We start from the raw sequence: 26111 nt of genomic DNA, 5'->3' as shown, positions 1-26111 counted from the left end.
CAGGGTCTGGCTAGGAGCAACCCTTTAAGACCTGCCAATAGGTGTGGCTATGCTCTCAGCCAATCAAAGCCATCCTATATTACAATATACACATCAGTGATAGATTCTGTACTATCACGGATATTAATTAATTTACTTTATTATTAACACCATATGTACCTATGTATTTTGCATATGTTAAAACCAATAAAAAGTTTGAAAAAGATATTGAAGATATCCATGAATACCTTGGTAAGCACAGATTTTTAATACTCAGCCAGGTACTACGTCCAGGCTGGATGCTTTCCTCAGATTCACTCTCCTGAAGGTAGCACACGTCATCCTCAGATATGGACAGGGCAAATAACTAGTGCAAAAGAGAGGAAAAAAGAGCGAAGTAGTGTCTACGTTCATTGTCCGTTCAGAAATCTGATGGCAGAAGGGAAGAAACTGTTTTTGTTACATTAGGTGCATGTCTTCAGGCTCCTGTACCTCCTTCCTGATGGTACCAGTGAGAAAACGGTAGTGATGGTTCTTGATGATAGAGGCTGCTTTCTTGAGACATGGCCTCTTAAAGATGTCCTGAATGGAGTGAAGACTGTCATCATGATGTTGAAGGAATTAAGAAGGGGTTAGTGCAGGAAATTAATGGTGAGGTAAAAGATCAGCTCTGATCATTGAATGGTGGAGTGGACTCAAAGGGCCGAATGGCCAACTTCTGTTCCTATTTCTTATATACACAAAGCCAGTGTTGAATGTTCTTTTATTTTCTGTGAATACCTAACTGAAGATTCATGCAGTTCCCTGGAATGAATTCCAGTCATTTACTCATCAAAGCTAATTCCTTTTCTTCATTTTTAAACAATGGTTCAATGCTAATTGTTCTCCAATCGTCAGGCATGAGACCCATCACCAGGAAGGAATGAAGATAATTGTCAAAACCAAGGATGTACTTCATCTGAGCCTGGAAATTTATCCACTTGAAAGCTGCTAAACCCTTCCATGTTCATCCCATTTCACACCTACCTACATTTACTATCACACCAGCATCAGCCACTCCTGAAGTGAAGGCACAAAATATTCATTAAGACCCTTACCACATCCTCTACCCAACAGTTTCCCAATAGATTCTACTTTGCTGGTGCCTTTTACGGACATGAAGAAGCAAAACCAAAAACATTAGATTTCTTGATATCTCTCCCTCAGAACATTTCCCTTTTTGCTTGAACTTCTATACACCTGATCTTGGGGCTCTAAATTTACTGTCCCATTCTTCTCATAGGAACATTTACCCTGAACTTCTTGAATCTCTTCCTTAAATGCCTTCTTATTGCTCTGATACTCAAGTTGCGGTGCACAGGCTATTTGTGCTATACCACGCCCAAGTCCAGGTAAAATCTGGGTTTTTTTCTACTTCAGAACCTGCACTCCAATTTGATTTTTGTTCTTTTCCATGACTATGCCAAATCTAATTCTATTATCAATCAAGACCACAGAGTGGTGTCCTACTAAAACCAGGATTGAATTCTGCTTCCATACAGCACATACCCTCTCTGCTGCACACACTTATACGTTTCTGCTTGCTACATACGGGATAAGAAACAGCTCAATTTGAATGAGCAATTCTGTGCCTCTATGTTGGTTACATTGACTGGGTCCCAGTGACAGGGGCATTGAAATCCCTCACATTGATGCCTGTGAGCACTGCACGATATATTAATTGACATATTTATCCTTCCCCTTCCTCGGATTGGCATGAAGTTTATAATAGTCATTTTCCTTGAAATTTAGTTCAACCCCTATAGTCTCATTTCATCCTTTTGAACTATTACCATTCTCACTGCTTTTCCTGAGATTGTCATCTTTTAAAGAAACCCTACTGTCATCAGAAAACCCATAACCAGGAATGTTACCTGTCATGTTTTAGTAATGACTAAAGGCATTCATCAGTGGTCTTGTCTGCTATGTTCAAAATATTCCTTGAATTCAGATGTACACCATTAAGCCAACCTGGACTTCTTCCTTGCCTATTTTCCAACTTTGTTTCTCCACAAGTTCCAGTTTTCTACCTTAAAGCTCACATCTTTGATAAGATCAGCCAATGGTATTAACACATCCAGTTGTGAGGTCTTTGACCACAGGGCCGTTGAGTGCAACTTGGTGCCAGTTTTCCCAAGAACTGGTCCCATGCCCCAAGAATGTGAAACTTTCCTTCCTGCATCACCTCTCTAGCCACATATGGAACTGTACATTTCTTTATATACTTGGTGTTAGCCACCAGAAGCCATTTTTGTTTACATTTTTCTTTATTCTCATTTCTCTTTTGTATGAATATCTTTTCTTGAGTACAATTTTATTTGCACTACCAATAATAAATTCTGCCTAGCCCACAGGAAAAAGAATCTTAAGGTTGTACATGATGTCAGGTATGTATTCTGGCAATAAATCTGAACTTCCCTAACTCTTTAAAACTTTGTTTTAAGGACATCTCCTTTTCTACTTGTGTCACATAAAAAATAAAACATCTTGTTGTTCATCCACCCCTTGGAGAATGTTCAGCTTACGGTCAGTATTTGATTCTGATACCAGATGTACCATCACATCAGTTTGCTTCCATAACCATCAAATCCATTATCTTTCCATGAGCCACTCAGAATAGAATGGTCTTGGCTGTGGCTGCAGTCCTCAAAGAAATCCTCACCCCACCCCCCCATCAATATTCAGAACAAAAGATGCCATTAGGAATCTCCTCAGGGAAATCTTCCACCTTCCAAAATTCCTGGTCTGATACCCATTCAAAGTGGACCCCATGGAATTTGACTGCAGATTACATACTGCTGCAGGAATTTGTAGGCTGTAAATTGGCTGCTGAACTTCATGCATTACAACAATGACTATTTGTGTTCAATGGTTTGGGTTGTCCTTCAAGGCCACATATGAAAAGAAGTCTTCTCATTTTCTTGGGCAGGTAACTAAAGGTTTGATCAGTGCTTAGCTTGAGGTAAAAAATTCAATGAGATAGTGGTGAGGAGAGGGAAATCCAGTTGAAGGTACAATTACCAATTCAAATCACAAATGTTTAATTGGACCAAATGCAATGACACAGAGACTCCCTGGGGCTGGAAAAGGCCGCAGTACGGGAGGGGATAAGTCACAGTGAGGCCTTACAAGGCTGAAAACATTGCTGGGAGTCAACATGGATCAATCTTCTTCGGCTTGGCTTCGCGGACGAAGATTTATGGAGGGGGTAAAAGTCCACGTCAGCTGCAGGCTCGTTTGTGGCTGACAAGTCCGATGCGGGACAGGCAGACACGGTTGCAGCGGCTCCAGGGGAAAATTGGTTGGTTGGGGTTGGGTGTTGGGTTTTTCCTCCTTTGCCTTTTGTCAGTGAGGTGGGATTTGAGCAAGGACTACAGAATTGGTAACAAAGACTCTGCAGTGCTTGTGGTTACACAGGATGGAATAGACCAATTTAGAAATAACAAATGCAGGTAAGAGACAGGAGTTGTTGCCTATCTGGTCTTCCTGATAGAGAAAATGGGGATTCAAAAGCTCAGATTTTAGAATCAGTGATTTGAATGTTTACAATAATTTGTAAATCCCACTGATATAAACATTTGAGCGTGATTATCCCAGGAACAATCTATACAATGGACCCACAATCTGTGCTATGTAATCCTTTAGATCCCCACAAACTGAAGTGGACCCAAGAGATCATCGACCTCGAGGGACTGTCTAAAAAGGGCTGTAAATTCAAATCCCACTGTGGTAAACTGTTAAGGGGAACTCGCATGGATTTGGAAGGGAGGTGCAGGGCAAAACATGAAGCTTTCCCTCACTGTGTCAAGTGATGTCCAGCTGAGGTTCTCTTTTCCCTCCACCCCCCTCATCCCCAGAATTTCCTGTGGCTTATTTCAGCTGCCAGATTAAGTATGTTGATTTCAGCCAATTTGGTAATTTGTCCTTTGGTACCAGAAAGATTCACTTGAGAGCTGACTTTCATAATAAAAACACAAGTTCTTCAGGAGTGATTGGGTCAGATACTTACTTGTTGAATTTTAGTGAAACCTAAAGAATAAAATGATAATCCCAAAAATTTGAATTCTCAATGGTGTTTTTCTTCGCAATGGAGATGAAGCAACAGTTTTAATGCAGAATAAAGGAAACATCAGGAGACAACAAAATATTACCAGTTCCAGCAAACGCCATCTTTCTGTGCAGTTAGATTGAGCAGGTCACCTCCTGAACTTGGAACAAAGAACATTTAGAAAGAGCATCACAACCCTGTTTTTGAATGTATGTATAAGCCGGAACCAAAGTTCAGCTACACAACAAATTATTAAAAAGGGTTACAATTATTGTGAAGATTGCTGTACATGTGCTTTAAACAGTTCAGTCACTTATCTTTTTATTATTCAAGACTCAAAGCCTTTAAACTTTTTTTATACACAGGATACAGTTAATTCACAAAACTTTAATCTTGCACGCACAAATTGAACAGCTGTGTCCCACCCATTAGAAAGGGAAAACAGATTATTTGAGTTTGATGTCAGCAAGCAAGTAAACCAACCAATTACCTCCCTGTCTATAAACCCCAAGCAAAGAACCTCTAAACCAAGAGCAGATAGCAGACCTCCTATCTCCTAATTTGAAAAGCCGCCAATTGACCAAATCAATGCCTTTGATATTCAGCAGGGATCTAGATGCAGAAGTGAGCAGTAGGTTCAAAGTACACTCTCTGAACCTAGTGTAAAAGAAGGAGGGGGCAGAGAGCTTTGTACCTTGCAGTGTGACTCCTCCCCTGCCCACACCACCCCTTTCAAAAGAAATAGTTCTGGGGCCTTTCCTGTTAAATCAGGTACGGTTAGTATTCATTTCACTAAAAACACAGCACATCTGTGGAGCCTCTCATAGGAATGACTCCATGAAAAAAAATTCAATCTACTTTTATCATGCCAGTAGTCGCATGATACAATAAAAAAAGAGCTGCTGACCAATTAACATCCATCAATTAATCTACAAAACTTGTTATAAAAATGGTAATCTACTCAGAATAAAAGTGTGGTTTACCTGGGAAAGATTCTTTTTTCTGTCCACTGCCTTCTCAGACCAAAGGCCAAGATATAGCTTCAAGGGTGGCACTACGTCATTCCAGGTACAGGGCAGTTGGTAAAGGTTCTGCATGGAAACCTAGCCTTCTGCATTGCTTGAGATCATTCATCATCTGTGTGCCATTTGGGTCACTCAATTACAAGGGACCTACATGCACTTAGCTGCAAGGTGTTAATGTTTAGCAATAAAAAAATGACCTGAGAGCAAATGGCTGGAACACTTTGGTTAGTCCTCATTGGGACCTGGTGCAAAATGCTCTCACCTTAAGGTCATCTCATAGTCGAATTATTTTTGAAAAGATAAAATCTTCAATAATTTCAAATTAAAAAATAACAATGAGTTAGATTTGTTGCCTTGTATGGAAGAACTTGCAGACAACACACTAAGTTTATGCCAGGCAGATGTCAGAGAAAATAGAATCTCACAGTTCTATTTTGCAGTCAATACCACCCACAAATGTCAGGGTGATGTGGATCAGACTAAACAATGGAGAAATAAGAAGAAAATCAGAAGTTCTCTGCTGGAATCTTAAAGAAACAACAAGAAGCTGGAGGAACTCAGCAGAGGTAAATCAGTCAACATTTTGGGTTGGGAGCATTTATCAAGACTGAGAAATAAAGAGAACCAGAACAAATCTCAGATAAAACAAAAATTAACCTCTGAAAATAAATATTCCCAGTTGAAGATTCCAGCTTTCTCTTCTCCACAAGAGGCTGAATCGATTTCTGGTGAAGAACAATCCAACCAGAGATGAACAACATCACACCCCAGTGGAACTTCCATCATGTAGAGACAAAACGGACAGATGTATCAATCTCACACCCACTTGTAAGGGGCTATTAGATCATGATTATGTCAATATTTCCTTTATAACAGAGGCAACTTTGGCCCATCAAATCCACGCCAGCTAACAGAGCAGCTGTATTATCTTTTCTCCTCATCAAATCCCCATAGATTCTTCCATTCAGCTGTACATCAGGGACACTTATAGTGGCCAATTAATCCATCAGCCTGCAAATGTTTGGGACATGGGAAGAAACCTGAAGAAACCCATGCAATCATAAAGAGTGCAAACTCACCAGGGAAAACTGGATGCCATGATTGAACCTGATTTGCTGGGATCACGAGGCAGCATTTCTACTAACTACACCACTGGGTAGTCTTTTAGCAGAGAACAAAGTTGGCCTTAATCTTCTGTATTCTTGCAAGCTTTATGCATGTAATAGACACTTACACATAAACATTATGCGCCACTTAAACCATCAGTATTCAATCCCTGTGCACCAGAATAACACATGCACAGATGTCCAAGCAACAGTTACAATCTGCAGTCATCATCCCAAACCTGAACTAACTTACGAATTTAAAAGTTTGGACAACTTTGATGTCACATTTTATCAGTCACTAAGATCAGACATGGCTCACTGGATAAATCTAGTGGCCAGTTAAGCACAAAGGCACATATATTGGAAAGCCCCAAGTTCCAAAATGATGGGTTCTTAGCATCCCTGAGACATGGATGTTCCTGCTTCTAATTTGGGCCACAGTATAAAGTTCATGATATTTAAGAGAGAATCAAGATTACAGTCAACAAAGATTGGTTTAAGACTGACGTAATTTATCTCAAGATTAAAAATCTCAATGTCACAACTGTTAAGATCTCGGGCACCCATCTGCAGGCAGCAAAACAAAAATAACTTTTGGAGCAGTGTGTCTGAAAGTGGCACTGAATTAAAAACCTGTACTCAAATAATCATTAAGAACATCAAGCAGCTATTTGGCCCTTAGTTTACTAACATTATGGATAATCTTAGACATTACATTTCCCTGCACTGTCTACCTCTTGATTCCTTTCATATCAATCTCAGTCTTGGATACACTCGGTACTGAGCCTCTTCCAAAGATTTTGTCCTCTGGGTGCAAGAAAAATCTTTTCATCACTATCCTAAATGGCTGACACCTTGTTTTGTGTTTTCAACCCTATGCTCTGGAACCTTCAGACCATCCGTGTAAGAGTAGAGTATATCAAGGTCTCCTCTTATTCTTTGAATCTTAGACTACAGGTCAGTCTAGCCTAATATTTCTTCCCAAGACAAGCCTTCATTTTGGGAAATTAATCTGGCAAATCTTCATTGCCAATATACTGTACCTTTCATTAATTAGACCTGTACACAAGTATAACAGATTCAGTTTCACCAGGCCACTAATAATGGAATAAACAAGTCTTTATACATATTCAAATGGCACATGACAATGAATGCCAACTTACTGTACCTGCATATTAACTTTCAGAATTTCATGTACCCCAGCATCTTTCAATTTGTTACCTGTTTTCATATTTTCTACCAAAGTAGGTCTTTTCAAAGCAACCAAGTCACACGATTCAGAAAATTAGGCAGTAAAATCCAGATGCTCAATAAGAGAAAACCAGGAAAAATACTCAGAAAGGAATGAGACCAAATTTTCAATCAATTAAGGAATCAGTACTGCGCGTGAAACCTCAAATATCAGTTGATAATGTGCAGGTTTCTTTTAGATTATTGCCTTGGAATGTGTGTGCAATGAAGGGGGAACTTGGTGGTGCTTTGAAGGGAGTACTTGGCAGTGTAATAAGAGACATTTGGCAGTACCATGTAGGGGGGCATTTGATGGTATACCAAAGGGTGTCCCATGTTGGTGGGGTTTAGTACAGTGAAAAATCCCTGTACTTCAGTACCAGAAGGGGCAGACAAACATACCTATCCCATCCACAAAATAGTAAATGGCAAAGATCAGCTTTAAAAGGAGATAAGGTGAGGAATTAAATCAAGCTCCAGGACAGGGACTATAGCATGCAGTCTATTAAAACATTACAGACACAGATTCTTGTATATCAAGCTCTAGTCAGTATTCTTTACACAGCATCTTAGCCAACCCAAGAGAGGACTTAAATCTTACAAAATTATGCATAAAACCAATGAGGATACCTACACATTTGTACTGCATAAGCAAAGAAACTAAAGGGTCGACCGATACAAGGAAGACCAGGACTACAAGGCCAGTAACCTGCATTTACTATCTACAGCTCTGAGCTTTACAGAAGTACCACATCCTCAGGCAGTCGTCTCATTTCTTAAGATTTTTATATCCTAAACAAAGAAAATATAAATTATAATTATGTACATCCACTGCCTGAAATTACAGCTGCAATTATTATATTGTGCTATTGACAAGCGTAAACATATACTGCCCTTGCCACCAGCAATTTGCATCTATATTTTTTATGAGTTGTTCATTATGGAGCTCGTAACCGAAAAAAGGGTTGCTTGACTTTTAGTGATTTTGGAAGTAAAAGTCAAGAAGAAAATTGAATTAATCAGATTTCTTTTTGTCAGAATATTAACTTTATCACTTAATGTTAAAGGTGCTTTATCATATTTTTACCTGAACATTTTGCTGATCATCTGAACCAAAATTTGGTAAAGCATTCCTTCATTACTGCATTGAGCCTTGAGTACAATTTATGAGCTCAAGAGTTGAATTTGGCTTTGAACTCAAAAGTTAGTGATTCAAGGTGTTAAGGAGGGCAAGACAATTCAGTTAAAGCAAGATGTTTGTGACAATTTCAGAGAAACTACAATTTTTGGATTGTAAAGTCACACTTTAAACTCTTGAAATTCATGCTTCAGAATTCTTTGCATATATTTGGTATGTTGTCAGCACAGTAACTTGGTGGGAGTAGAAAAAGGATCTCCAACTCTGGCTTGACATATTCCTGGGAATTTCCAACCCTATTCCCAAGTGCTGCCATTCCCCTTATTTGTGCTACTGACCCATCATCTGCTGAAGTTGCCTTCTCTGTGCCAACTAGAATTGGAACTAAATGACTTCTTGTCCACTGGATCAGCTTGAAAGTTAGTGAAATTGAGCTTGAAGATTAATATTTCATGGAACTAGAATAAAAATTAATTTTGTTAACACTTGTTATTTCTTGGGTTGTTTGCAGAAATGGCCTGATTTCCTAGAGACCTCACAACATCATGAAAGGCAATAGGATCGTGTCAGCATGATTATAATGTGGGTAATAAACAAGTAACTGCACTGGCCATCCAACAGTAGTAGACAAACTGTTGCACAATTCCCAGCATTGAGATCACTAATCCTGTCTGAAAATAGAAAAAAAGTAATAAACAGATTCATTTATAAAACCAGGCTCCTAATCTCTAGTTCATTGTAGTCAGACCAGGCGTTGAAATGTTGATGGCCGTTCTCCAGATATTTATACTTTGAGGAGGTGTTTTGCTGATGCCCATTTATTTTTTAACCAGCAGTCTTTGTCCTCTTATGGCAATACTTTGAAGTGTGCGTTGGTCTCATTCTTCATGTACACATCCACGTTGTTGGACAAGTGCGCACATCCTTACATTCTCCCCCACAGAGTTCACAAGATATTGATCAACAGTAACAACCCTATGTTGAACATAGCAGATCATCCTCTCCCTGTTAAGATGAGCAAATGCAGCCCACAGAATGAATTTAGCACCTTCCACACAGTTAACTGTTTTCCCTTTACACTGAGTGCTCCATCACACATCAGCTTCTTAATTTTGGTTCAATTTAAAATGCAAATATATCGCTGAGGGAAAGGTTCAATATCATGACTCGAGGAGTTCACTGAGGCACAACATTCTTCTTCATCATTAGTGGAGTTGTGAGATGAACATGAATCAAACCCTAACTTAGTAACCAAAACACTGTCTTGTCCTAACAGAGTTTTCCTTCACTCTCTGCAAGCTTGGGTACAAACATATTTTTGAACTCTCCTGGTCTGGGCTCCAAATATCTAAAAACTGTATCAGAGCAACTTTCAATCTCAAGCGCTTGTTGATAAATCTCCATCAATTCCATTTATTCTGTGATCAATTGGCATCGAGTATTCTGTTCCAAGTTAATGAAAAAAGGTGAGGAAACAACCAATTTTCTTTTAACCTTGTTTAACATTTGACCACAACACAACTGGAGAAATGATTAATCTTAAATACTATTTGATGCTTGCTGCTTAATCCCTATCTCCTTAAATTTCTATGCAACCCAATACCAATTAGCACCATACTCTACCATAAAACACTTGCAGGACAATATTTAGTTCTGTACCATCATGTGATACTGTTACCATCAATCTCAATCCCTTCTAATGATCTATCAGTCCTTATCAACTCTGTAAGTGACTGTTCTCATGTTGTCTCACTTACGATGCTCTCTCTGGGCACCTCCTCAACCCCACCCATTTGCTGGGACACAATCCAGAAATGTACTAACAGCTGTTTCTCTTTAACAGATGACAACAAAATGTACTTGCTGAGCTTTAATGAAATGTCAGCTCCCATCCTGCCAGGTGAACCAATGACTCAGGCAGAAGCCATTTGCCAGCATATCCTGCAAGCCTGCTGCGTGAATTAGAATTGTATTATAACTGCTTCCAACTGGTTTCCTTATTGAGCCTCGAGGAACTGCTACTTTGACAACTTCCTTACAAAATGGGAAAGAAATGAGCTTAATTCAGAAACTAGCAATACAGTAGACCCAATTTGTCTGGTCCCTTTTCTGGCGAGGTACTAGCCCTGTAGTAATGGTGATATCAGCCAACACTTAACATCAAGAATTATTGAGTCACATGGCTTGGGGGGTGGGTGGGGGGGGGGAAGAGGATAAAGGTTAGGGAGAGAGAAAGTAAAGGGGAGGGGTGGAGAGGGTAAAGGGGAGGGGAAGGGGAAGTAGGCAAAGGAGGGAAGAGAGGTGAAAGGATGGGAAGGGGGAAAAGGGAGGGGGTGAGAGGAAATGGGAGGGGGTGAGGGGAAAAGGGAGGAGTGGAAAGGAAAAGGTGAGGGGAAAAAGGACAGGAGAGTAAAAATGGAGGGTGAGAGGAAAAAGGAAGGGAGAGAGGAAAAGGGAGAGTTTAAAGAAGATGGAGGGGGAAAGGGAGGTGGAGAGTGGAAAAAGGGGGGATAGGGGAAAGGGGAGAGGAAGAAGGGAGAGGGAGATGAGCAAGAGGGGAAATTGAGTAAGGACGGGGGGAGGTGTAGAGAAGGAGAAATGGTGGAGGGGATATGCAATGAGAAGAGAGGGTAGGAAGGGAAAGGGGTGGGGGAAGGAGAACATGCGAGAGAGTGTGTATATGTTTGTGTGCGCGCGCGCGCGCATGCGCGTGTTCATACACGCACGCTTGCTTGAATGCACGTTTGCACAGATCTCATTTCACAACAGTCACTGGAGCTTGCATCGGGAATAAGAGCCTCCCAAGAGACAATGCCACTTTGCTTCATCCTGGTTCAATAAATGTATACATTTTGTGTGTCGTTTACTTGAATCCTTCATTTTCATCTTGTGCATGTCCGAGCATTACAGGAAGCCACAGAGTGCGACTGTACACCAGTGGGACGTGACAGCTGCTTGGGGGGAGCGGGAGGGGGTTGCCGTTAACCCTCACTCTGCATAGTGCATGATGGATTCCACGTAGTTGCCGGGGAACAGACCAGTCACACCGTTCATCACTCCTTCGTACCAGCCGTCATCATTTTTCTTCAGCACATAAATGATGGCGCCCTCTTGGAAAGACAACTCATCCTCTTTGTCTTTTGAATAGTCATAGATTGCAACCACTGGGAACAAAGAACAGCAAACATTAACTGAAGTACAGGGTCCTAGGAACGCAAACCCATACTAAGGAAATTTATCTGTGAAACTTTCTTCTCTCCACATGGGGTGATGGTGTAATGCAGTAAGGCTTTGCTTCCACGAGGCTGAGTTGCATGGCAAGTTTTCACACCAGCATTCTAGAATCAAATCTGTTGGAGTTGTAGACTGAGGACGTGAGTCCGAATCCAGCACTAACTGGCAACTTGAAAACCTCCTCTAGTGACTAATTGTAAACTTTAATGTGAGACAAGTAGCTTGGAATCAGAAGTATTTGAAAGAAAGAAGCATCATCAGTATTGATAAGGTAACTGACCTCAATCCAAAGTAAAAAAGGCAGAAAGTCTCTGTGAATGGGGTGCATTTACTGTAAAGGAATATGATATAGCTTTACTGACCCAGCTCCATCACTTTAAACTGAGAAAATAGATTATTTTAAAGACCGTAAATCAAGCTGGCAGACACCTTTTTAACTATTTTAAAATGTTTATGATAATCAGAAACATTTAAAAGTTGAAGAGAGCGTGAATAATACAAAAAATAAATAATACTCACTTTAAACAAAACACTGAATCAATAAAATGAAAAACAAATCCTTTCCAGGGTGGGACAGCAACCTCATTAGAATAATGAGGCCATGCTGCATGCAATGACTGGTGCAGTTTAAAGTCAAAGGGCCACTTCTGGCCCTAACAATATATCAGAGGCATTTAGACAGATACACAGAGAAGCAGGAATAGAGGGTCAGGCAGCATCAATGGAGCAAAATGGACAGTGGATATTTCAGACAAGGTTTTAACCAAAAACATCTTCCACAGACATTTTCTGATCTACTGAGTTCTTCCAATATTCTTGCCAGAGACTCCAGCATCTGCAATCTTGTGTCTCTAGATTAGCATTGTGGTTGTTTCAGATGTCATGGGCCCCAGGGTCTTTCCTGTACATTTCTATGCAGTACTAAACTCCATCTTGAGACTTGGTCCTCAGGGTGTGAGACCTCATGCGCTTGAAACTGAACTCTGACAGCTCCTGCCACTGTGCTGCAACATTCAAGTCAGGAGCACACTGACCCTAGCAGTGCAGTTATCTGGCAGTTCTCCACAGAGCAATCAGGTAGCTACAGCATTCACTGGCCCATGCACTTGGATCTCCTGACTCCCCATTCACCTTGAGGTTTATGCAGCATCCGCACTGGGCTCTGCATCTGTTCAATACTGGAAACAATTTACATCAAAGTTCACAAATCCTCTTACCAAACTACTGGTCCAGGAAGAAGTGCACAGGTCCCCAAACACATCTATTTTTTTTTCACATGAACCTGCAGCACTGTTAGCAGGCTATATAACATTGAAGGCATTGTGTGTTATCTACAGCAGCCATTCTCAACAAGGCCACAGCACATTTAAAAGGTGGGGGGAGGGAGAGGGGTGCCACGGACTGAAATCATATGTTTCTTATGTGGTCAGTACAAGTACGAAGTACGGACTGCATCACAGGGAAGGGGGTCCGTAAACTTTCAGCAGTCCTAAGGGGGCCATAGCCAAAAATAAGTTGACAATGGCTGATTTTCTGCAAGTAATAATTTTCTAATAGGGCAATTAAATTGTGATAATGTGTTCAAGTCCTCCTGAACCTCCAGCACATTGCAAACAGGCACCAAGGACTAGATGCGAGGCTGGCGATGCTCCTGCTACTGATGATGACAAAGTGGAAACACAGAACATCATTTACCTTTCTCTAAATAGTTCTTAGGTGCCCAGGGTGGATCCTCCTCTGCATAGGGATCACTGTACTCCACCACAGCTGCCTCTTCTTCCTCGTAGTCCTCTGGTGGTGGGGGAGGTGGAGGTGATTCGTCGAATACCACGTCATCAGCTGGTGGAGGTGGAGGAGGGGTGGAGCCATCTGAAACTTTAATGTTGATACATTGTTAAGAAAAAGAGCTTAATTCATTTGGTCCTTCCATGATCTCAGTATGCCCCCTTTTACAGCCAAGTAAGTACTTCGGAAATGTAATAATAAAGGAAGCATGGCAACTAATTCAGCGGCAAACTCAAACAAACAACAATGGGTTTACGAGACAATGTTTCCACGGTTATTGATGCAGGGCACTGAGCAATACTCCCCTGACTTAAAATGGCCCTGGGAATCAGAGATGAGATAAAAGCTAAAAATATAAATTCAACAGTGCAAATGTTAACCATTTATCCCTCTGGAGGAATCATTTCCTCAAAATCTGGCAGAGATTTAAAGATGATGCAGTGAAAAAGTGCAAAAAGGTTTCTTAAAAATAACCCAGCACATGTCCAAAACCTTTACCCCTGAAGTTGTATTGTATTCTACATCTCGTCAAATTTGTTCCTGGCCCGGCATAAAAATCAGAACATTGTAAGAAATCAATGTGCCAAGCAGCATCTGTGGAGGCCAAAGGTGTGAGCTGATGTTTTGGTTTGAGACCCTGTATCAGGATTGACCGAAAATGTTGGTTTACAATGTTACACAAATGAGCTGGAGAAACTCAGCAGGTCATGCAGCATCCATAGGAAGCAAAGGGCAACCAATGTTTCGTTTCTGACTCTTCATCAGGGTATAAGCAAGATATGTTTTGCTTGTACCTTAGCAAAGGGATCAGGGTCAAAATGTTAGTTACCCTTTGTAGAGCTCGTCGAAAGAACCAAAGACTTGCTGATCCAAACCAAGGCTTTTATTAGCAAAAGACCGGAGCTCTTCACAGGTGGCCGACCAGTCTGGAATGATCCGACCTGGCTAGGGACACAACCCTTTAAGGCCCAGACAATAGGTGTGGCTTAGGTCTCAGCCAATCGCTGTAAGCACAGTCTAGATACAGTAACTATATACACTATGTACATTGGTGATAGACCTGTACTATCACATTCACCCCTTCTTGGAGAATTGACCTTGGGAAATAAAACAAAAACGAGGGAGAGAATGAAAGGAAGGGGTAGGTCAAGGACTGTAGCGGTCAGGGGGTCTGACCATCCGGCGTGACCGCCGTGGTGCCGGGATTGAGGTCGCTGGAGTGGTGTAGCCAGCGGGCTCGTCGGGTGCGACTGCTCTGTCGCTCAATTCCCCAGTCGTTTTGTCGGCAGGGTGGCCCGGGTCATTGGGGTGCTGTTGGTCCTTCTGTTGCGCACGGGGCCTGGAGAAGGAGTTGGGGGGTTTGCTGGGTCTACCGCGTCCTGAGCTAGGTCCCGCACCGAAACAGTGTCCTCCCGCCCGTCTGGGAACTCCACGTATGCGTAATGTGGGTTCGCGTGGAGTAGAGTCACTTGGTCGACCAAGGGGTCGTTCTTTGAGTGCCGGACGTGGCGTCGCAAAAGGACGGGGCCAGGGACGGTGAGCCATGCCGGTACAGTGGTTCCCGATTCGGATTTCCTCGGGAAAAGGAACATCCTTTCGTGGGGGGTGGCATTTGTTGCAGTACATAGGAGGGAGCGGATGGAGTGTAAAGCACTAGTGAGAACCTCCTGCCAGTGAGAGGTGGGGAGACCTTTAGACCGGAGAGCCAGTGTAACCGCTCTCCATATGGTGGCATTCTCCCTCTCGACCTGGCCATTACCACGTGGGTTATAGCTCGTGGTCCTGCTTGAAGCAATACCACACTCCAGAAGGTACTGTTGCAGCCCTGCACTCATGAATGAGGACCCCCTATCACTGTGGATGGAATTGGGGTACCCAAAGATGGTGAAAATACTGTGAAGGGCCTGTATCACTGAGGTGGCAGTGGTGTCTGGGCAGGCTACAGCGAATGGGAAGCGGGAGTACTCGTCGATGGCCGTAAGGATGTAGGTATTACGGTTGGTCGACGGTAGGGGCCCCTTAAAGTCTACGCTAAGACGCTCGAAGGGGCGGGTGGCTTTGATAACGTGGGAGTTATCCGGACGGAAGAAGTGGGGCTTGCATTCAGCGCACACTGAACAGGCTCGGGTCATGGAGCGGATCTCCTCGACTGTATAGGGTAAGTTGCGCGCCTTGACAAAGTGAGCAAACCTAGTGACCCCTGGATGACAGAGCGCCTCATGGAGTTTCCGTAGTCTGTCCATCTGTATGCTGGCGCACGTCCCCCTGGAGAGCGCGTCAGGCGGGTCGTTGAGCTTACCAGGCCGGTACAGGATGTCATAGTTAAAGGTGGAGAGTTCGATTCTCCATCTGGCGATTTTGTCGTTTTTTATCTTACCATGCTGGGTGTTGCTGAACATGAAGGAGACTGCGCGTTGATCAGTCAACAGTGTAAAGCGCCTCCCAGCGAGGTAATGTCTCCAACGACGCACCGCTTCAACTATGGCCTGGGCCTCCTTCTCGATCGAGGAGTGTCTACTCTCCGGACCCTGGAGGGTTCTGGAGAAGAAGGCTACAGGCCGACCGGCCTGGTTCAAGGTGGCTGCCAGGGCGAAGTCGGATGCATCGCTCTCGACTTGAAACGGGACAGACTCATCGATCGTGTGCAGCGTCGCAGCAGCGATGTCAGATTTGATTCGATCGAAAGCCGCTGTGGCTTCGGTCGAGAGGGGAAAAGAGGTGGTCTTGATAAGAGGACACCCTTGTCGGCGTAGTTTGGAACCCATTGGGCGTAATACGAGAAAAGGCCCAGGCAACGTTTGAGAGCTTTCTGGGTATGTGGGGGGGGGTAAGTCCATTAGGGGACGCATGCGGTCAGGATCTGGCATGACTATCCCGTTCTCCACCACACAACCTAGAATAGCAAGTCGTGTGGTCCGGAAGACACACTTGTCCAAATTGTAAGTCAGGTTTAGCTGACGGGCAGTTTGAAGAAATTTGTCTAGGTTGGCGTCGTGGTCCTGCACGTCGTGGCCGCAGATGGTGATATTGTCCAGATACGGGAAGGTCGCGGTTAGCCCGTTCTGGTCCACCATCCTGTCCATTTCCCGCTGGAAGACCGCAACACCATTCGTGACCCCGAATGGTACCCTGAGAAATTGATATAGCCGCCCATTCGCTTCAAAGGCCGTGAATGGTCGGTCCTCGCAGCGGATCGGGAGCTGGTGGTAGGCCGAACGTAGGTCAATAGTGGAGAAAATGCGGTACTGGGCGATCTGGTTCACCACATCCGTGATGCGTGGCAGGGGGTACGCATCCAGGAGCGTGAAGCGGTTAATGGTCTGGCTATAGTCGACCACCATCCGTAGTTTTTCCCCATTCTTGACAACCACCACCTGGGCTCTCCAGGGGCTTGAACTGGGTTCGATGATGCCCTCATCCAGCAATCTACGCACCTCACTCCTAATGAATTGCCTGTTTTCGTAACTATATTGCCGACTTTTGGTGGCCACAGGCTTCCAGCCAGGGGTGAGGTTTGCGAAGAGTGCTGGCGGGGCAATCCGGAGTGTGGAAAGGCCGCAGGATTGGCCCCGGGGCATGGGGGCGGGTTGCAAGTCTTTGGTTCTTTCGACGAGCTCTACAATTTTATTAGCAAAAGACCGGAGCTCTTCACAGGTGGCCGACCAGTCCGGAATGATCCGACCTGGCTAGGGACACAACCCTTTAAGGCCCAGACAATAGGTGTGGCTTAGCTCTCAGCCAATCGCTGTAAGCACAGTCTAGATACAGTAACTATATACACTATGTACATTGGTGATAGACCTGTACTATCACACCCTTTGCTTCCAATGAATGATGTGAGACCTGCTGAGTTTCTCCAGCACTTTTGTGCATTGCACGACCCCAGTAGACATTCTTGATTAATGGCTTTTAATGTTAATTTCCGTATATGCTGCTTGACATGCTGAGTTCTTCTCATGTTCTGAGCTTTATTACGGATTCCAGCATATGCATTCTCTTTTGTCTCTTTATCTTCCTTGGGTCTGTATTAACAAACACTGTGCCAAAGAATTGGTTAGTTTTCCTGCAATGGCTGGCCTGTTGGCGATGCCACATTTTGCAGAAGGTCTGCTTTCAGAAAATGGAAAGAGTGGACTTACTATTGTCCTGAACTCTGGCCACGAAGCCCATCAGTGGCAGCTGTGGTGTAACCTGCAGGATAGAAGGTGGCGGTGGAGCAAGGGGCGCTGCACACAAGAGCAGTCACAGGAAGGTGGTAAAGGAAAGGAACAAACAGCTGTCAGAAATAGCAGATAGCACTTTGACAAACAAAACAAGTAATGACACCTGCGAGACAAGACCAAATCTATCAAGTTAAACAGGAATGTCTGCAGACACTGTGATGGAGTACAATACCAAAAAGTCCTGGAAGACGGCACGGTTAGTGTAGTGGTTAACACAACGCCTTTGCAGCACCAGTGATCAGGACTGGGGTTCAAATCCCGTGGTGTCTGTAAAGAGTTTGTTTGTTCTCCCCATGTCTGCGTGGGTTTTCCCCAGGGTCTCTGGTTTCCTCCCACCCTTCAAAATGTACTGGGGGCTGTAGGTCAATTGGGTGCGATTGAGCAGCATGAGCTTGTGGGCTGAAAGGGCCTGTTACCATGCTGTATGTCTAAATTTAAATTAAAAAGAACCTCAGCAAGTCATGCAGCATCTATAGCAGGGGACCCCAAACATTTTAGACAATCAACCCCTTCATGGAATCCTTGATCCCTCATTGGCCTCCAGGCATGCACAAAAAAAAATTAAGTAGATATACAGTTTCCATAAGCATTAGTGAGGGAAACTGTATTCCATATACATGGTGTCTGTGCCTCCCAGCAACAACCCAAAATCCCAATTGCCAAGTAACAAATCTGTAAATTAAGTAAGCAAGTGATTACAATAAAAGTAAAAAAAAACCTTTGCTTCTGGCCGGGAAGATGCCAAATGGAGCTGGGCCCAAGTCTTCAGCATTGGGAACGATGACTCCATTCTTAACATGGGGCGCGGTTCTGTCCATGTCCAAGAAGTCACCTTGGGCGCCCAGGCAGGAGTGGGGATGTAGGGCTCTACAATTCCTTCAATCCCAAAGTTCATCACACCACCCCCCCCACCCCATCACCCCCGGCGTTTATCAACTCCCTTTCAACTCCCTGGTGTTCGTTGACCCCTTGGATAGTCCCATTGACCCGCATGGGTTGATATCGACCACTATGAAAACCCCTAATCTATAGGAAGCAAAGGGATATAACCAATGTTTCGGGCCTGAGCCCTTCTTCAGTGGCGAAAAGCATGCAGGCACCTGAATAAAAAGTAAGGAAGATGGAAGGGGCAGAGGGAAGAGCACAGGGCAACATGCAAGAAGTCAGAAATGGATAAGGATGAGAGGGCAGAAGAAAAAAAACTGAGGAGGATGGGAGAGAGGCTAGCTCTCTGTATGGGCTGGATGCTGGAAGAAAAGGAGACTGAGGGATAGGAAAAGAGCGAGAGAGACAGGGGATGGGCATAATGGAAAACGGTGGAGCTGATGTTAATGCCAAGTGGTTGGAGAGCCCAGACGGAATATTAGGTGTTGTTCCTCCAATTTACTGGTGGCTTGGTTTTGGCAGTGAATGAAGCCATGGACAGACATGTCAGTGTGCAAATGGGACAGGGAATTGAAATGGTAGTGAAGGTGCTCAACAAAACAATCTCCCAGTCTGTGTTCAGTCTCTTTGATGTAGAATAGGTCACAATGAGAGCACCGGATGCAGATGACCGATGCAGATTCACAAGAGTAGCTTCATTTGGAGGGACTGTTTGGGGCCCTCATTGGAGGTGTGGGTACATCTAGTATTTCCTGTGGACAGAGGGGTAAATGCCAAGGGGCGATTGGTGGGATGGGAGGAGTGAACAAGGGACTCACAGAGAGTGCAGTCCCTGCAGAATGCGGGGGGGGGGGGGAGGAGGAGAGAAGTGTCTGGTGGTGGGATCATGTTGTAGGTGGCGGAAATTGTGGAGGATAATATGTCGTAGGCAGAGTCTGGTGAGGAGGTAGGCAAGGACAAAGGGAATCCTGTCCTTGTTGCATCTAGGGGTTCATTTGTGAATCTGCAGGGGTCATCTACTGCATCCAGTGCTCCTGTTGTGGTCTCCTCTATGTCAGAGAGACTGGATGTAGGCTGGAAGATCGCTTTGTTGAGCACCTTCGCTGTATCTGCTGCAATAACAGGGACCTCCCAGGGCAGAAGTGCAAAAAAATAAAGAAGATGCTGGTAGAGGGGAAGCCATGCTTTTTGAAGAGGAGGACATTCTCGAATGGGATATCTCATCCTCGGAGCAGATGCTTTGCATTGTCTGCTGGAATAACAGAGACCTCCTAGTGGCCAACCATTTCAACTTCACACCCCATTCGCACACTGACATGTCTGTCCATAGCCTCATGCATTGCCAAACCACGGCTACCCACAAATTGGAGGAGCCACTCCTAATATTCCATATGGGCCTCTCCAACTAGACGGCATTAACATCGACTTCCCCAGTTTACGTTAGGCCCCTCCACTGATCTCCTCTCTCTCTTTCCTTATACCTCATTTCCTCTAGCTCCCCACCTGCTTTCCTCTCCACTCAGAGAGCTACTACCTACCCATCATTCCTGATCCGCTTTTTCCTCTTCTGCCCTCCCACCCTTGTCCATCTATGACCTCTTGCCTATTGGACTGTGCTCCTCACTGTATCCTTTCACTTCTCCTTCCAACTTATTATTCAGGAGATTGCTGGTTTTCAGGGTCAGACCCAAAAGGTTGGTTGCATCCTTTTACTTGAGGTTCTCCAGCACTTTTGTGGATTGCACTCAAACTATCAAAAAAAAGCAGGCACAAAGCAACCAGGAAATGCAAAGCTTTCTTAACAAGAGAAGCAGAAAAGAACAAATGTATGCAAATAAATATCTATTTAAAAAAACAGAAGACACACATCACACTTTTAAAAAATAATTTTGCATTTAAGATTGAGGGAGATCACATTACTCCAATTCTGACCTCATCTCAGTCTTTAGCCCCTTTCACACTTGCAAGTGATCCCAGGAATTAATGGCCAATCGGCCTTTAAAGTGTCTCGTGTGAAAGTAAAATCAGCTCAATGTGGGTGTCAGATTACATCATCTCACACCAGGGATTCACGACTTCAAACCCCAGTACAATCCCTGGTGTCTGCAGATGCCAACGTTACAATCAGGCAAGTGTAGAATAGGTCATTACATTGTGGGATTGAAATGACCCAAGTTTTTGCATGAGTGCAGGAATGTGAAGGAAGAAAAGTTTAAAATGAAAGTATAAACTTTGCTATGAGAAAGTCGCAGCAGGAGAGAGAGAAGAAATAAATAGCAATAGCGAACAATTTTTCAACAGTGTGGGAAAGTTGGTAGCACTATAGCACACAATTTATAAAGACTGTGGGAAAAGGCTACCAACTTTCCCACACTATATAAGTTGTGCACTACAGCGCTACCAACTTTGCCACGCTGTTTGAAAATTGTCCACTATTGCTATTATTGGTGGCACCTTCCCATGGTCCCTTATAAAGGTTTATATAGGTCAGCAAAACAACAACAGGGGCTGAAGGGCTCATACTGTGCTGCACATAATGCTTAATTATGTTATAATTAGGTATGATTAATTTTGTTCAAATATAAGTTCATAATATATTGATCAGGTTTTGGGGCAGGTCCACCATCGATCAATGCGTCATGACGTCACTGGTAGAAGGTAGAACAGTCCAAACCCCGGGGATGGCTCCTTGCAAGCGTGAAAGCGTTCAGTGTCCCAGTTAGGATTGGTCAAGTGTGTAAAGCTAAACCCCCATTCCTATCCTGGGACACTGAACGGCCAATTTAGTGGGATGCAAGTTTAAAAGGGGCTTTATTTATTTCCACCTCACTGATTTCCCACAGTGCCCAGATGTACTCTGGATTCTGAAACACAGCTGCAAAGCTGTTAGTCTGGCCTATTAAAAGCTCCTGCTCAAGGCCTTGGTACTTAGCAGCTGGGAGATGATTAAAGTTAATCCCTATTGCTGCTCCATTTTGGTTCCTAACCTCTAAGATGTTCTCATTTCCAACTTGTGAGCAATCAATGTCTTCTTGTGAATCCAAGGACCAGGAATTCCCTGCAGATGAGGACTATCACAGGAGAAGATGAAGGCAGGCTTTACCTCTTGATTCAGTTGCCTGGTTTTGAGAGTAGTATGGACCTCCGTTGACTTGGTTCTGGAGACTGGCCTGTGAAGCCAAGGATGGTGGGCGTCTGTAGCCAGGCAGGGAACCTCCAATGGTGGTTGGATTCTGACGTTGTACTGGTCGATTCATGCTGTAGAACTGGGTAGTATGCCCTGAAAATTTTGAGGGAGAAAAAGTTGTTTTCTTAGATAAAGCAGTTCAACAAAGTTTTGATAAAATTCTAATTTTATTTCCATGATCTACTGCCCTCTCCCACCAAACTGCATCTACTTCGCCCTTTGCCTCTTCATCCCATCATTATTACATTATTTCCATTTATTTTCCCACCCCTCTATCACCAGTTGGTGCTCCTTCCCCTTCGCCCACCCTTTCATCTGAGTTTCTGCATTCTTTCTTGTTCGCACCAATTGAAAGGATTTTCAGTCCGAAACGTCAACTGTCTATTGCCTTCCATGGATACTACCTGGATTGTTGAGCTTCTCCAGCATTTTTTGTATTGCTTACATTTTATGTAGCATATTTTAAATTCTTAGAACTTGCAAGCACTTTAAACTCTACAAAATACATCTTAAGCATCAAGTCACTATTGTGATATAGGAAAGCACAAAGACAATTTGCACTAGCAGATCTACAGACATATGCCTTATATGATGCAACTTCCGCAGAAACTAATAGGGCCAAATGGCCTGTGCAGCCTAGTCTGTGTAATTCAATGCCAGTAGATAAGGAATTGCTGGAGGAGGTTAGACATAGGGTTCAGACCCAAAACATCGTGACTATTTCTGATCAGCTGAGTTCCTCCAGCAATTCTTTTGTCCTGGGGTACAGCATTTACAGCTTTCTTGTTTCTCTAATTCAATGCCTTGTATAATTGTGGTTGGCATTTTCTTTTTGCATGGACAAAGTGAGCAGTCCCCTGCTTCTCACAGAAAAGCTCCTTATCTATACTGGGGGTCAGTTGGGGATTTGTTTAAACATCTCATCTGGAAGAGAGATACATTTTCAGTAGATGTTCGACAACTTACAAACAGGCAAGGAAACTGCAAGCCCAGCTCAGAAGGCAGACTTTACTGGGGATATTCTACTTCAATTTGGTTCAGTTTATACAATTGTCAAAACAGAGACTTGAGATCCAACAATTGTAAGGAAAAGAATTAGATGGCAAAAGTCAGAAGCCAACTGTAATATGAAAAAATAAAATCAACAGATCTGTACTGGCCCTTGACCTATACTACAACACACTGGATTAGAAATAGGGTCAAATATGACAGAAAGATTTGGATTTGTATTTTTCATGCATCTTTCAGCAAGAAAACCATTTGGGTTCCTCTAAAATTTGGCCAGAGGTGAGAAGTGCAATATGAGTTAGAGATCATTCTGTAAGTCTGGGTGCACAAGTCAATCCAACCCACAAACTATTTTGAAGAACTCACCTCATTCATACATAAAGCAATGCAGCCCAAATAAAGGTAATGGAACAGTTGCTTCTCAGGCAATTCAAGTTCAAGTTTATTGTCATCTGGTGAAACAGCGTTCTCCAGTCCTCAATGCAAAAACATGCAAACACACAACCAAACATAGCACATCCAAATGATATACATGCAGGATACACACACAAATTAAAAAAAAATTGTTTAATGAATAGGAGAGTCTCATGGGGTTTGTATGAGCAGTTCATTTAGTCATTGCACCATGGGAAGAAGCTGTTTCTCAGCCTGCAGAGTCAGGAGTTGAGTTAACAGAATGGACAGCAAAAGGCAGAGAGTAGGAATAAACATCAATTAGAGGAGCAACAGACAGAAAATTTCCAAGTCAAAAATCTCTATAATTTGTTGGTGACTTAGAATGAAAAAAAAATCACCCAAGTTTGCAATCGGTTCCAAATTGTCATTTTGGGGAATGAGTCTCATGTGAGAGAAATTAGAAACCCTCCATGAAAATTTCATAAGGGGTGAATGAGTTATTTTTTTTGATAAGAAAAAAATAAAAGGTTTCTTTTTATTTCAATTAGAATTTAAATGGGAATAAAAAAATAAAGAGATCTGAAAATATCATAACACATATTGTTAAAAGCAGGTCAAAGTGGTCATTATAATAAATAACAAAATAATTCCAAGAACTGGGGTTTACATCTAGAGAGATGGAAATGAAGTCAAACAACCAAGTCAAACGTTGTTTAAAATCACACATGTAAAACTATTTAAGTATGGCTAAACTTTATATAGGGTATAGACATATTGGAAAATTGTTAACAAGATTCATGGAATCAGAAACGTAACAATACCTCAGAAGAGCAGAGGTATTTTAAGGCATATAAGATGGTGATAAAGTAATATAAATCATGTTTCCACATGTAGAAAAGAGAAACATTAAAGGCCATCTATCGAAGATAGCTTCTGAAATCAAATGAGGAAATGAGGACAAATTTATTTGTTCATATAACGGTGAGTACATGGGAGTTGTTCCACACAGGTCAAAGTTCATTGGAAGAACAGTGAACAGGCAAGGTAAATGGAGCTATAAGATTTTATTAAAACTGGACTTTTCATCCTGATTGGCGTCATCGCCAAAATCCTTAACTGTCTTTTAGATGGTGATCTATCTTCCTGAAATGATGTGGCATGGTTAGCAGAGCAGTTAGTATGATGCTATTACAGCACCAGTGAGCTGGGTTCAAATTCTGGCGCTGTCTCTAAGGAGTTATTATGTTCTCCCCATGTCTGTGTGGGTTTCCTATGGGAGCTCCAGTTTCTTCCCACCCTTCAAAATGTTTGGGGTATTTGTGGGGCATGGGCTTGTGGGCTGTAAGGGCTTGTTACTGTGCTGTATGTCTAAATTTAATTCTGTTGAAAGTGGCTCCCTCATTACTATTGGAACAGGAATTTTTGGTATTCAGTCACAGAGACAATGAAGTAAAGGTTTTCCTTCACCTTGTCTGCCAGAGCAACCTCATGCCTTTTTGTTTAATCCTTCCTGATATTTTTCTTAAATGTTTTCTCACATTTCTTATACTCCTTAAGTACCTCATATGATCTTTTCCTCTAACACTATGTACCTCCTCTTTCTTCCTAACCAGGATCGCCATATACCTAGAAAATCATTGTTCCTTTTACCTGTCAGGTTAATCTTAAAACTAATCTTAAAATTTCACTTTTGAAGGCCTTTCACTTATCAAGCACAGTTTTGTCAGAAAACAACCTGCCCCAATCCACACTTGCCAGATCCTTTCTGATTCCATCAAAAGTGCCCTTTCTCCAACTTAAAATCTCAACCCAAGGACCAGATCTATTCTTTTCCATAATTATGTTAAAAGCTAATGGCATTATGCTCAGGACAGGACATGGCAAGTGCGTGCGTGCGTGCGTGCGTACGTGTGTTCCTTTCCCTGTCTCGTTCCTGAATAGGAGATCCAGTATTGCACTCCCTCTAGTTGGAACCTCTATATTGATTCAAATCTGGGTTGCTGGCGCTGTAATAGTGTTGTGCTAACTGCACCACCCAGTACAGTCAACTCTGCTTGCATCTCTGGAACAATTTAAATCAGCAGTTCTCAACCTTTTTCTTTCCACTCACATACCACTTTAAGTAATCCCTATGCCATCAGTGCTCTGTGATTAGTAAGGGATTGCTTAAGGTGGGATGTGAGTGGGAAGGGAAGGTTGAGAATCACTGCTCTAGACCCAATTGTTACTGAAATATTTTGCTTGAGAAAAATTGTCATTGGCCCATTTCCTTTGGAGTTATGAAACTGTGCACATAACGAGTCAATTAGGTACAATTAAAACAGCGGTTTTCAAACTTCTTCTTTCCACTCACTTACCACTTTAAGCAATCCCTTACTAATCACAGAGCACCTATGGCATAAGGAATACTTAAAGTGGTATGTGAGTGGAAAGAAAAAGGTTGAGAACCACTGATTTAAATGAAGTCCACTTACTCTTTCTCACTGTTGTCACAATCCCTGTGTCTTTTTACAAGTATTAAATGTATTAATTAGTTTTTATTTCTATTTGCAATGGATGCATTGCATTAACTTTTTAAGCCAATTTGGATTGGCTAGGTGTAAAACCTATTCCACGACTGCCTGAGAAACAACTGTGTTGATAGAGGAAGAGAGAGTGAGAAAGACAGACTCACCTGCAGTAGGAGCGGAAGAGACAGCAGGGAGAGATGGTGAGATGAAGCCATCAGCAAAGGGCTGAGCTCCTGCTATGGAGTCTGGGGTCAGTATTGGAACATGGGCAGGGGTTGCAGAGGGAACAGGACCTTGAGTTGAAGCAGGCACTGGAGC

General features: G+C 42.9%; 1 protein-coding gene across 4 annotated transcripts in view; it reads right to left on the bottom strand.

Moving 5' to 3' along the window:
- Positions 1 to 4358: 4358 nt before the first annotated feature.
- Positions 4359 to 26111, bottom strand: part of LOC138761718 (abl interactor 2) — a 172398-nt gene continuing 150645 nt past the window's right edge. For 2 of the 4 annotated variants that reach the window (XM_069934326.1, XM_069934325.1), the window contains exons 7-10: positions 21796 to 21972; positions 17724 to 17810; positions 13495 to 13674; positions 4359 to 11729 (exon numbers count right to left, since the gene is read on the bottom strand). In XM_069934326.1, coding sequence (XP_069790427.1) covers positions 11554 to 11729; positions 13495 to 13674; positions 17724 to 17810; positions 21796 to 21972 — 620 coding nt within the window. In that variant the 3' untranslated portion in view covers positions 4359 to 11553. Of the gene's footprint in view, positions 11730 to 12334; positions 12978 to 13494; positions 13675 to 17723; positions 17811 to 21795; positions 21973 to 26111 lie in introns of those variants that run through there. The other 2 variants (XM_069934327.1, XM_069934328.1) reach the window with 2 other exon arrangements.

This window comes from Narcine bancroftii, chromosome 4, assembly GCF_036971445.1.
Source record: "Narcine bancroftii isolate sNarBan1 chromosome 4, sNarBan1.hap1, whole genome shotgun sequence".
NCBI classification, from domain to species: Eukaryota; Metazoa; Chordata; class Chondrichthyes; order Torpediniformes; family Narcinidae; genus Narcine; species Narcine bancroftii.
This window is presented reverse-complemented; position numbering and strand designations above follow the sequence as displayed.